General features: G+C 40.0%; 1 protein-coding gene across 3 annotated transcripts in view; it reads left to right on the top strand.

Annotated features, from left to right (window-relative positions):
- rabgap1l (RAB GTPase activating protein 1-like) overlaps positions 1-12,097 on the top strand; it is a 109,559-nt gene that overhangs the window by 89,002 nt on the left and 8,460 nt on the right. For 2 of the 3 annotated variants that reach the window (XM_075485689.1, XM_075485690.1), the window contains one exon: positions 9,678-9,770. In XM_075485689.1, coding sequence (XP_075341804.1) covers positions 9,678-9,770 — 93 coding nt within the window. Of the gene's footprint in view, positions 1-5,392; positions 5,684-9,677; positions 9,771-12,097 lie in introns of those variants that run through there. The other variant, XM_075485691.1, reaches the window with a different exon arrangement.

The following is a 12,097-nucleotide window of genomic DNA, read 5'->3' as shown; positions in this document are numbered from 1 at the left end:
ATCTCCAACAGCCATTTGCGTTGTTCTCGGTGATTGATTGGTATTTTTATACCCCTGTGCCTTTAGTCTTTCTTGTATATTTGCTTTCATTGTTCTGAATATCGGTCTCAAAAGAGCGCAGCAGATAAAAACCTGGCTTCCAGGGATGGTAGTCATAGTTTTCCTCAGAATATGCGCGGCTGTTTTCTCTTGAATTCCTTTGGACACACAGACGTTATCGTCCTCCTGCTGACCTTAACGAGGCTGCTGGCATTTAGGGAATTTGCTGGAGTCACCAGAGACCAAAGTGGTACACAGTGTATTTGATATGTATGTGTGTGTGTGTGTGTGTCTATGTCAGCAGCGTGTGGCCTGATAGAGGAAGGAAAGAGTTGACAGAGAAAGATAAAAGTGATAATCATCCTCTTTCCACCCTCTTGCCGCTTCGCTGTCCATGGCTCTCTGTATCTGCATAGAGTTTATATTTTTACATGTTTTCTCGTCGTCGAGTAAAGCTTAGAGTGAGTACATAGATTGTAATACTAGTATTTTGCTCAAGAGCATGTTGGTACACAGTATGAGTGCTTGTATCACCAATGTTTGATGTATTTCATCATTTTACTACGTACAGGATACCACGCACTGCGGCTCACTCTTTATCTCTGGTTGTTTGGTAGCATTCTGTTTGTCTTGCACAATCTTGCAGAAATACAAGCATCTCACTTAAAAGGGCACTTTTGTGCAAGTTTGTCAGCCTCAAACGTCGACCACAATAGCTGCTGTGCTCCTTTTTCACACCAAGTCTCTACACCTCTGCAGGAGGCACAAACAGCATTCTTAGAACTAAATATTACGCTAATTGGGTGAGTGTTATTTATGATATCGTATAACTGGCAGTAGCTGGCTTTCCATTGCCATTAGTTGGCTTCTTGAAGGTGTGAATAGGAAAAGGTAAAAAAAAAAAACTTCCACTCATGCAAAAAAGGGTTTTATGCTTGCGTGGGATGTTTTTTATTTGAATTGAAACAACTTAGCAAAAACTTCAAATCATGTGACTCACCAGCTGTTTTTGGTCTTGGCTGGAAAACAATAAACTCACATGATTGATCGTAGTCTTAAATATATGATATATAATGTACAGTAAGAGAATATTATATAGCAGATCTTCCCAGAGATGAAAGTAATCCTTGATGAAGAGCTTTTTTCCATTTCTTTTTTTTTTAATCTTTTGCATGTCCACTTTTTTTTTTTTTTTTTTTTTTTTGCTCATCAAGGTTTGTTTAATTTGAATCGTCAGAGAATGGAAACGTGGGTATCCTGTGGGTTTAGGCATCTTTACTAATTCTGCTTTACCACTCTTTTACTCAGGTTGTACACTCAATTCTCAATTTCTGGACAAACATATTAACATTTCTCTGGACCCTCACATGTGGCAAAAGCCCCTGACTCACTTATCATCGAAGCACACATGCTGTGCAGAGACAGACTGTGCAGGCAGGTGAAATGATAGAATATGTAATGGGACGGGATGACATTACCTCAGGACAAGCTGTCTGTTTCTGCTCATCTCTGTATTATTCCCTGCTGATCTGAGTCTCCTCTTGCGGTTGGCATATTTATTTTTCACACCTTTTTGTTGGTCTCCATGAAAACCCACGAGCCATGTTCCTTTTGTCATTCGTGTCTTCTTTTTTTTTGGCACATTTCTCAAATCGTCAATGACAATGTCATTGCTCTTTGACATTGTCCTCTCACATCTGTAAGGAGACTAACTGCTTCGCAAGATTCACCCAAATGTCCCATATTTAAAGGCTTAGGCTGTTCAAATTGGCTTTGTAGAGCTGTGGTATACAGTTGGTAGCTGTTTATGACTACATTTCTGGATGTTCAGGTGTTCAGTTCGGCTTTAAGGAGGAGATGACTGACCTGATGATGATTTACATATATATATTTGAGGGCTTCTCTTTCACACCATCTTCCTTCTGCTTTCATATTCATGAATAAGTCTAGGTTTTTTTTTTACGCTTTCAAGGGTAATATTCCCTGTGGATGCAAGTATACAGAGTTAGCCAGTCAGACAGAAATGAAGATAAGAATACGATGGAACTAATGTTTTTCATTCACTGCTTTTCACTCTATTTTTACCACTGACCATCCGTCTAACTGCACCAGGCTCACCCATAGATCACAGCATCTCACATCAGCTTTTAATGCGTTACACCGCCACATGAAGCCAGGAATCCAGCTACGCCATGTCACATTTACTTATCTCACATTACATCACAATGCCTCATGAATTTGCCAAGCCACATCATTTCGAGCCCTTCTGCACCTCAGTATATCGCATCCCAACTCAACTCGTCTCCTTGCCAACCATGCTGTCACAGTTTTTATTACAATAAAATAGAACAAATAATAGTAAAACTGAAGAAACTCTACATCATGTAAACATAATAACTTCAACACTTCCTAAAAAGTCAATATTTTTGGACAACGATCAGCTAATTGGTTACTTTAGATCAGCTAACGTAAGGCCTCAACCGGCCACACATGGCACATTCTACCACAAAGGAAGTCAGTCCTCTCTTTGCCCAAGTCAGTGATGTTTGAATTAGATTTCATGAATTTGCTGGCTGCTTGTTTGTTATTGTATTGTTAAAGAAATGAAAAGCACCTGTGGAAAAACCGAATTCTGTTGGCCACATATCGACAAAGTGTTGGTGAAGCACCACAGCAGCTGAGATTCTTGTCTTGTAATTTGGATAAGAGATGAAAGGAAAGAGGGGTACTTGGATAAGTAGCTACTCTCTTTCCACCCACAGTAAATGTTGTCATTCTTAATATGATGTTAAATAGTAACTTCTAGATTGAAGGAGCCAATTTAACAGTTTGGAAGACGGATGATTCTCAGAGACTCCGAGAGAAATCGGGCAATCCAGCTTATTCAAGCCACATTGCTTTCTCCTCGACCACCCATTTACACATTTTTCTCTGTCAACATTTAAATCGGATCAGCTGAAGTCTATAAGCTGCTTTATACAGCGAAAGAATTCACCGGCGCCTTGGTTTGATGAACACAACGGGTAGTTGGGTGGCTTAGCCTCTCTGGGGATTATGGGAAGAATTTGAATTTCTCAGCCTTAAACATTCCCCAGACCGCAGCTGGAGTGGCTTTAATAAAAAGGGAGAGAAATGTCATGTATTCATTTGCTGCTCGGGGCTTGACTGATTAATCAGGTTTATACTTTTCTATCAGAAAAGCTAAACTTCAACAAACCGAAGCAAAAGAGGGGAAAGGGGTGTGTAAAGGGAGGCTGGCAGAATAGTATTTAGAGGAGGAAAGTTTACAGTGATGGATGAAGACTCCAAAGCCGCAGGCATACTTTCAAACAGACAACAGAAAAACAGTGACATTTATATTAGAATGTGACATAAGGGCTTGCAATCTAAGGGCAAAATGCATTTGATGTAAAATATCATATTGAATACATAGATTTTAGGAAACAGTGGATGACAATAACTAATTCTTTGTTTGACTGTAAAACTTGGTCCTCTCAGTGAAGTTGACAGGCGTGGTTCATTGCCTTTCAGTTAAATGTGTGACTCAGAACTGATTATTGAGTCATGTCCTTTTGCTTTTTTAGACTCATCACTTGTAAGATATCCGCGACATGGCAGACATAGCATTGGCATCAAACTATCTTTCTTTCACTCCCGCAAAGAATATCTGCTTGCTTGAGGAATTCTGTATTTACAAGGACTTTGCAAATTTCACACAGCTGAGATATAGTAGCTTCTTCATGCAGCAGACCTCAGTACTTTTGTTATCATGCAGTTCAGGACAGTTTCCACGGGTAAATGGCAACATCTGTACATAATTGCAGCACATAGACTACAAAAAGACATGAATGAGCGCATCTTCTGTCTGCTGAATGTGTGCGATCACCTTAAAGCGATGGTCCTGTTTTCTTCCTGAAAGACATCTACTTTTGTCAGACTCCAACTGCACCAGCTTGTCTTAATATGAACCCAAGACTTCAAAAATGAGTGAATAAACCATTAGTGACACCACAGAGACTTTGTCCATCTTTTATTTACGAATTCTGCTACCAACTTGTCAAAACATAGTTTTGGTCTTTATGGATAAGTGCCTCGATCATGGATACTTTACTCCTCAGTTTAAATTTGATTAAAACGAGGCCACTTTGAGTGACGGTTGAATGCTACAAAATAGATGTGGATTTTGTAATGAGAGCTTAGTCAAATCCATTCTTTGCACATGACTTTTGGTTATGGCTAAATTACAAACCTAAGGGTTCCTGCAAACAATGTTTCCATCAATGTCTTGGTTTTTGTTTTTGTGCCTTTGTGGAAAAGCAGTTAATGCGTTTTGAGGAGATTTCCAACTTATTCTTAATAAGTTGGAATGTATTGGGTAATTACCTAATTGACTGATTACATAAATGATCAGCTGGTTCTTCTTCTTGAAAAGAAACATGGCAATTATTAACTAATGTGGAGATAAAATATCACAAAGACCTCTAAACTTTTCATTCACCTGGGGTTCAGAAAGCTCCTGGTTACCAGTTCACATGCACAATGCTTCTTTATGCTGTTAACTGCAGCCATTAGTAATCTTGCCACTACTGTTACTACTGTAACAGATGAACATTATGCCGAATGGTTTATTGTTTCAAAAACAGTAAAGCTTTTCGAGTCAGCTTCAAACTTGCTGACAACTATGTGGACACGTAGATTTGGATTGTTACGAAGGAAACATGTCTCAAAGGAATAGTGAGTAGGATTCAGTGTCATCTAGTGACAAAGTTTCAGACTGCTGCCAAGTCAGTTGAATAAACTTCAGAGACTGCTAAAAACACTTTGGACCAGCTCTAGAGCCGGTGTCTGGTTGTCTGATGGATTTTAAATGTGGGTCCTTTGGGAGGACAATACAGCGTTCATCTGGGACAGCTTTGAATTCTCTTTCACTTCACTTTGTAGATTCTACCGTTGGAACGATGTGTAACTGTGAAGTCACTGTGGTTGATCTGACTACTTCCTTCCTATCGCTCTTAATCTCATGCACACCCTCTTTACTTTACACACACTCACAGAGTGTAGCTGTGTAAACAAGCGAGGAGCTTGTAAAAAGAAGGAAATAGGAAATAGAAAAAAGAAAACCTACAAACTGCAACGTAAAAAGCGTAAAAGAGAATACAGAAGGGCTGGAGAGAGGGGCACAAAAGAAAGGGAGCAGAGAGAGGGACGTGCTCACTGGAGAGGAAGAAAAAAGCAAACTCATCCTCCTTTGTCACACACTTCTAGCGTTACAGGGAGGGAGAGGGAGAAACAAACAGGTGTGTTGTACTGCCCTCTCACTCCCCACTTTGCCTCTCCTCCTCCTCGGTGGGCGGAGCTAAGCTCCTGTGGGACTCTTGAAGGCAGCCAGTTGCCTCCTACACTCACAGAGAGAAACAAAACCTGCCAGCTGAGCTCCGCTCCTATCCTTCTCCACCTCTCTTCCTCCCTTTTTTATTCATCCTGCGCTGCTCCTTGCTGCTTGGAGTAAGCAGGAGTCAAGATGATGCAGGAGGTGTCCATCGTGGTGGCATATGACGCTCATGTAGTCGACCGCCCTGGTGAGGAGGACACTTTGGCCCGCTTGGTCGCTCATTCCAGACCACTCCGAGCTCCCAGACCGGTGGTACGTCTGCTCTCCCGTCTTTCTGTTTTTGTCATCTTTTTGCTCAGTCTTTTCTTTCTTTTTTTCGTCTCTTCTTTTTCTTTATTTCTTCTCCACTATGTCCTGTTTGTTATTTTTTTTGTTTTACTTGTTTTCATTTGATGTTGCCGCTTGTCTTTTTTCTTCATGACAGCCCTTGTAGATTTGTTCATAAACAGAGGTGAGAAACGGTTTCACCGAAACAACATGTTTCTTTCCATCTGGTTGATGGCGTACACTCATGTATGAATGTGTGGGCGAGCGTCGTGTTACCTCTGAAACCGTTTCCGACGTTTGAGGTTACAGAGCTTTGTCAGTCAGTTCATGCAGAGCTCATTTGTGGCTGTCAGTTTGTTTCAATTACTGATATAAATGGAATCAATGCGGACCTTGTGTCTGTGCGTGTAAGTGTGTGTGTGTTTGTGTGCATTTTCCTCACATGGGTAATTTAATTCTATGGCCTAGTTTTCCTCAAATGTCCAGTTGATGTTGTCCTTATTTCAATATTCAAACTCCGGGGCTGCTCTATTATGCAAGTGCAGATCACCCTTCTCCCCTGTGCACAGGCGCACATTCTTTCTTCGAGGATAATACCTATGTGATCCTGGCTTGGAGGTTTGGGACCAATTCCATTTTCTGCTGCAGGGATTCAGGTCAGGAATCTAAAAGTGGGCCTGGTACCATTTCCTGAGGTCCTATGCATCTTTAATTGCATTTCCTGAGTCAGATCTGACCCTCTATCCATACACTGGCCTCTTGTATTCACACTAAAAGCTCTGGGAAATGGAGTATGGACTTTGATGATGCACTTTTGAGCTTTAAAATTGAACATGCGCGTGTTTTTTCTGTATTGATCATGTGGGTTATTGATGTGACCTCAAGGATCACACTGGGCCCTTGCTTACTAATGTCCCTGAACTTTTAGAAATATATAAAAATGTATCAGATGTGTTGTACATAGGCAAAAACAACACTGTCTTGTAATACTGTTGAAAGCGTGTGATGTCAGTGATCTAAAAAATGTAGCTAATTGCTCTGTTTTACTGACAGCAGATAAGAATATCTGGCAAATGATGATGCAAGAATATCCGTGGAAATGAATGCCCCTTCTATGCAGGAAGACTATGTAGGAGATTTGAATGATGTCTCAAAGTAGAAGAATGCCAGTGAAATTACGAGCTTTTATAGATGCAGTAGGGTGACAAGTTGAAAGAAAAATCTCCCCTTCATTTATCACCCTCATCCTATTTTTAACTTGATGGGACCAGCAGAACGATTTGAATCACATGGTATGGCCTTCTCAGTCAACAGATCCCAACCCAGTCTCATAGGAGATTGGGGCCCGATAGCTTAGACACCGAAAGGAGCAGTGAAGCACTGAAGCTGCTAAGGTTACCTTTCACCCGGTCACCTTGTTTGTGTATTTCATATCTGAACATCAACCAACGAGGAGGAAACAAACTGGAACATCGTGAGGTTGCAGATCTTTGGATTGTAGCTGTAGCAGGACTGTATGTTTGAATAACGGCTTTGCCTCCTACAGGTAAGCCAGGCCAGTTTTAGGTTGCAATTAATTACTTACAGTCATGCTGCAATATTTGTGTGTTTAAGGAGTGTGGGAGATCAGCAGGTTGTACAATCAGCAGCCAGAGCTCAGCTTGTCCATTTCAACAAATCCATATTTATTTGGTTTAAGGAATGCAGTTTGGTTTTTAACAAAAGCGCCGTCATTTTAGGCCTAATGAAAAACATTGTTGGAATGTTAATGGAAATGAGTCATTGCACAGTAACGTGCTGAGAAGTTTCTTTAGAGAACCTACACATTTCAACAAGGAAAAAAATATCATTTACTTGGAGTTTTGTGAGCCTACAGAATAGATCTATGATGATATATCATATACTGTACATGGAGACTGGAAAATATGATGCAACCAGCATGTGTACGTAGGTGTTTGAGTAGTTTCTGTATTAGAACGCTTAAGTTCATTAAATTAATAGGTTGTAACAGGTGGTTAGACCATTCTGTTTTATGCAGAAAGATGCAGACAAGTTGGCCAAGAAGGACATTGTTGTTCTGTCATTTTTTTCTGCTGAAGAAACCACTTGATCAAATAATCTTTAAAGGGCTCATTTAAACAAATTTCACTGAGTGAAGCACAAACTGCATCCTGCTAAAATCCAATCACTCATCAGACTAACTTTGCCACTCCTGGATGGATATTGTGTTTTTACAGCCATTTTTGCTCTCAGACTTGGAAATTGTCAGATTGAATTTGTTGATGCTGGACGAAAATCATCTGTTGCTTTTAGGGGAACAGTGCGTTCAATTTAATCTGCAGTATTATGTTACAGTAACGCGATTATTAAACGGACCGAGCTGCTGTTCCTTCCCACAGAAAACTACAAAAAGGATCTTAGTTCTGTTATCTGCTGAGAAGTTGTGTATGAGATAGATTACGCTGTGATGTTCACTCCACTCGGTGGTTTCTGGGTTGTTGAAGTCGGGTTAAATCAGAGGTCAGGCGAGGAGGAACACGTAGTGGCTGACCAGGTAGACTCCTTTAATAATTATTTACTTGAAGGGATTCTCCAGTGTATTGCTTGGCTTTCAAGCTCTTTTACTGGGTTATTTTATTCACTGGTTTTCCAGGACCGTCTCCATTTTTGCAATAAAGATATTGTGAGAAGCTGTAAGAAATTATGTTGCTTTTGGCTTTGATGTCATTCTCTCATCAATCATTTAATGCAGTGAAGGAGAAAAATACACTGAAAAGAGGGTCACGGGTAGATTATAAATCTCATTATAACTGCGTTGTTTCTGAAGGGAAGTGAAACTGGGCTATTGTTACGATTACTGTGTCAGACCTGTAGATACCAGATCCCAGAACACCACTGTATAAGTTGGATTTTAAAGTGTAACGTGGAGCACAAGGAAGGACTTTTTATTTTTCTGTTTTCTTATTTTTCTAAGCCCTTGAGGATAATACGACGTAAAATATTCAATTTCATCCCCCATGGTAAAAGCATAATGTGTTGGTTTTTTTTGGTTGCTGAGCCACAAAAACAGTAATCTAACCTATAGAAGCTTTTATATTTAATATACTAAACACTTACTGCTGTTTAGCTTTTCCTTAAGGATCTTTTTTCTAGTTTGCTATTTGGCTTTGTAGTTTCTGTGTGATGTTGCTGACACATAAAAAGCCTTGGCTCTGTCTTAAGTAATAACTAAACACTCGCATAGATGAACAAACATACTCGTGCCGGTCTCAGAGGAAGGGTTATGTGACTCAGATTGACCTGGAATCTCAATTATTGGTGCTATAGCAACGCTGTTTCCACTCTTGGGAGGTAACATTACCACTTACCTGAGGCAGACACAGGCAGGGGTGCAGTGAAATGAGTCGGTCATAAAGATCGTCTCTTATTTCATTGCTGTTTGGACCACAGAACTCGGTTTACTTCTCACAGGTTTTCACTCCTCAGCCTCATTTAGTCTCTTTACATAAAATGGAGTGACAGTGATCTTGCTTACTTCAAATTTAATTGCAGAAATGAAGAAACTAGTAAAATGACTTTAAAGCCTCAGATTTGGCCATATTTTGTACTTAAAAGGATAAATAATGTTTATAGTAGAGAGAAGGTTCTCTAACTATGCTTCCGTCTCTGGAAGAAATGAATGACTTGTAGTGATATGATAATCATGTAACTCGCTCTGTGAACGGAAAGTTTCCGATGCATGAGGCGAATTCTGAGAATGATGACGACTTGCTGATTTAGAGACAGTTGTGTTGTGCAGTGTAGTCTTTGTAGACCCTTTCAGTTTGTGCTCATGTAACTAAACTCTGATCCCTCTGACAGACAGTGCTGTTTTTTACTGGGGGGGGGGGGGGGGGGGCTGAGCTCAGGACAAGACAGCTGAATGAGGACTAAATGAACTCAAATTCACCACAGAATACACAATCTTTGTTGTTGTCAGGTTCCAACCAAAAAGCTGAAGAAGTTTGAGAAGGAATATCAGACCCTGAGAGAGAGCCAGCTTCAACAAGAAGACCCCATTGACCGATACCAGGTATGATCCATAATCACACGTCACCTGTTTTCTTACACATTCCCATCTTATTGTATTTTAAGCCTTTTTAACACCTGAAGATCTTTAAACACGGGCTTAAATAAGCTGATTAAATATGATTGCCAGTGGTACCATGTTTACTTCAGTAGTACCCTCAGAGCCGGTCCAGTATCTACCACTACCTTCCAAGGGACAAGCCTGTAACTACTAGAACATGAAGGGATGGTATTATACTGTATTCTACAGGATATTCTGCAACGATTTCTTACAAGCGTGACTTTCTGAATAATTGGACCAGTTTATTATTTTCGCCCTGACCGCAGATGTCTGTCCCGCACGACGGGACTACTTTTGAGCTCCTCGAGTTACAGTCGGTGTTTCAGATGGTGTAGAAAAAGCAAGCTTCACACACTCTTTTTGCATGTTCGCGTGTGCACATGAGTGTCATTCCCATCAATGCTGGAGTTCATTAAAGGAACTCCTGCAGGGTGGTTTGATGTGGGACCGAGTGCTGATCGAGCTTCTTCCTATTGCACTCAAGCTAGATGTTAGCGGGTGTTAGCAGGTTTTTGACCAGTATAGAAAGGACTGATTTAAGAGCAATTTCCTCTCCTCCTGTAGAGTTTAAGCTGAATAACTCCTCGGACATTTTACAGTTTTAAAGCCCCTTTTAAGTAGCCTTTTTTTCCCCAAAAATGAATCAGGTTTCTAAGATTAGAAATCTCCCGTGAACACAGCTTTGTTTTGTCAAACCGCGCCTGACTATTTGTGAAACTATTTTGACTTGAAATGTGACTTATAACACAGCACTTTAATCATCACAAACACTAACTTCCTGAAAATTATTTTTAGGTGAATTTGACAGTCTGTTGTTAGACAGGCTCAGCTGCAGTGACTTTCATGTCTTCCTCTTCAAAAGAGTATTTTCAGATATTTTTTAGACGGAATACGATTATAGCACCACTCCATTTCATCGGCTCCAATTTTACACTTTTCCTTCTTCTTCCTCTGGGTTCAAATCTGTTATTCCTTTATTTCTTCAAATGATCTCTCTTTCTATCTTTTTTTTTCCATTTACATTGAATTAGCAGGAGTAATGTACACACAGTTTGCTGTTTTGCTGCCTTCTTTTTATCGAGTTTAGAAGTAAATGATTTCTCTAACCAGTTTTACTTTTTGACAAAATGATAGATGGTTAGTCATTTTATGTTTGGCTGCTCTTTTCCCGCATCCCCTTGCTCTTTTCTTTTCTCCTCTCAATAAAAACATACTCTTCTGAACAGCCTCCAATACTTCAGCTTATAATGATCAGTGGATCAGAGTGCCCCTAATAGTCGTCACATTAACGTTTTACAACCATATCTAAGCCAAGTCTCAGATCTATACATGTAGGACGTGTCAATGAGGGCACAAGACACTGTTTCTCAGCTCTGTTTTCTTAGTTAAATAAAAACAAGAAACTTGCCTTTGTTGAATAATGTATGTTAGTGATAATTTATCTCTAAAAATGTCCAATATCAAGGCTTTTGCAAGCTTTTTTTAAAAAGAAGAATACGATTGAGACTGGAAAATTGGTCTTTGACAATAGTACGGTAGCCATAGAAACAGGGTATGACAGCACACTTACATCCTTCTTCACACACACAGTAACATGCGCATAAAATGAACTAAAAAAAAGACTTATCACTTGTGAAAAAGAACAAAATAGATGACAAATTCTGGAAACAATAGTAGATCCAGTCACACAACTAACTGTTAAAACTTCTATATGAAGAAAAACATAGAATTACCTCCAGTCATTTTTCCCATGAGACTGGGGTGAAGCATAAACAGGAGGAAAGGAAGGAAGGAAGACTTTAGTTGCAGATAAGATGTTGGGCTTGTCCACGCTGCTCTATCAGCAGTGGAAACTGTTTGCTACAGAGGAAAAGCTCTTTAGTTATTTCGTGGTTCTGTGGTTTCTTACTCCAGGTCCGGGTATGTATTCTTTCTTGCTTGTGTTTTTATAGCTAAATATCTTGAAAATCTATCGAGTGAAATCTGCGTAGAACTTTTCTGGACGGACGTTCTGGGTTTTTTTCTGCATTCTTTCGATAATTGAAGACAATAAGAGAGTAAAACCAATTATAAACGGCCAGAAACCATCGAATCGGAAAGAGAGAAAGTGAGTCCGGGAAGTGTCACTGAAGTGAAACTGTCAGGATCATGTGTTGAAGTTTAGTCAGAGCTGCTGGGCGCTCGATGTGAGGACGTTATTGTGACTGTGGACAGGCGCCCGGTAAGCTGCCTCTGCTCCAAAAGATTATTTAATGAGTGTTCCTGTTCAG

This window comes from Odontesthes bonariensis, chromosome 15 (genome assembly GCF_027942865.1).
Source record: "Odontesthes bonariensis isolate fOdoBon6 chromosome 15, fOdoBon6.hap1, whole genome shotgun sequence".
NCBI classification, from domain to species: Eukaryota; Metazoa; Chordata; class Actinopteri; order Atheriniformes; family Atherinopsidae; genus Odontesthes; species Odontesthes bonariensis.
The sequence above is the reverse complement of the archived record's forward strand: the minus strand, read 5'-3'. Positions and strand labels throughout refer to the sequence as shown.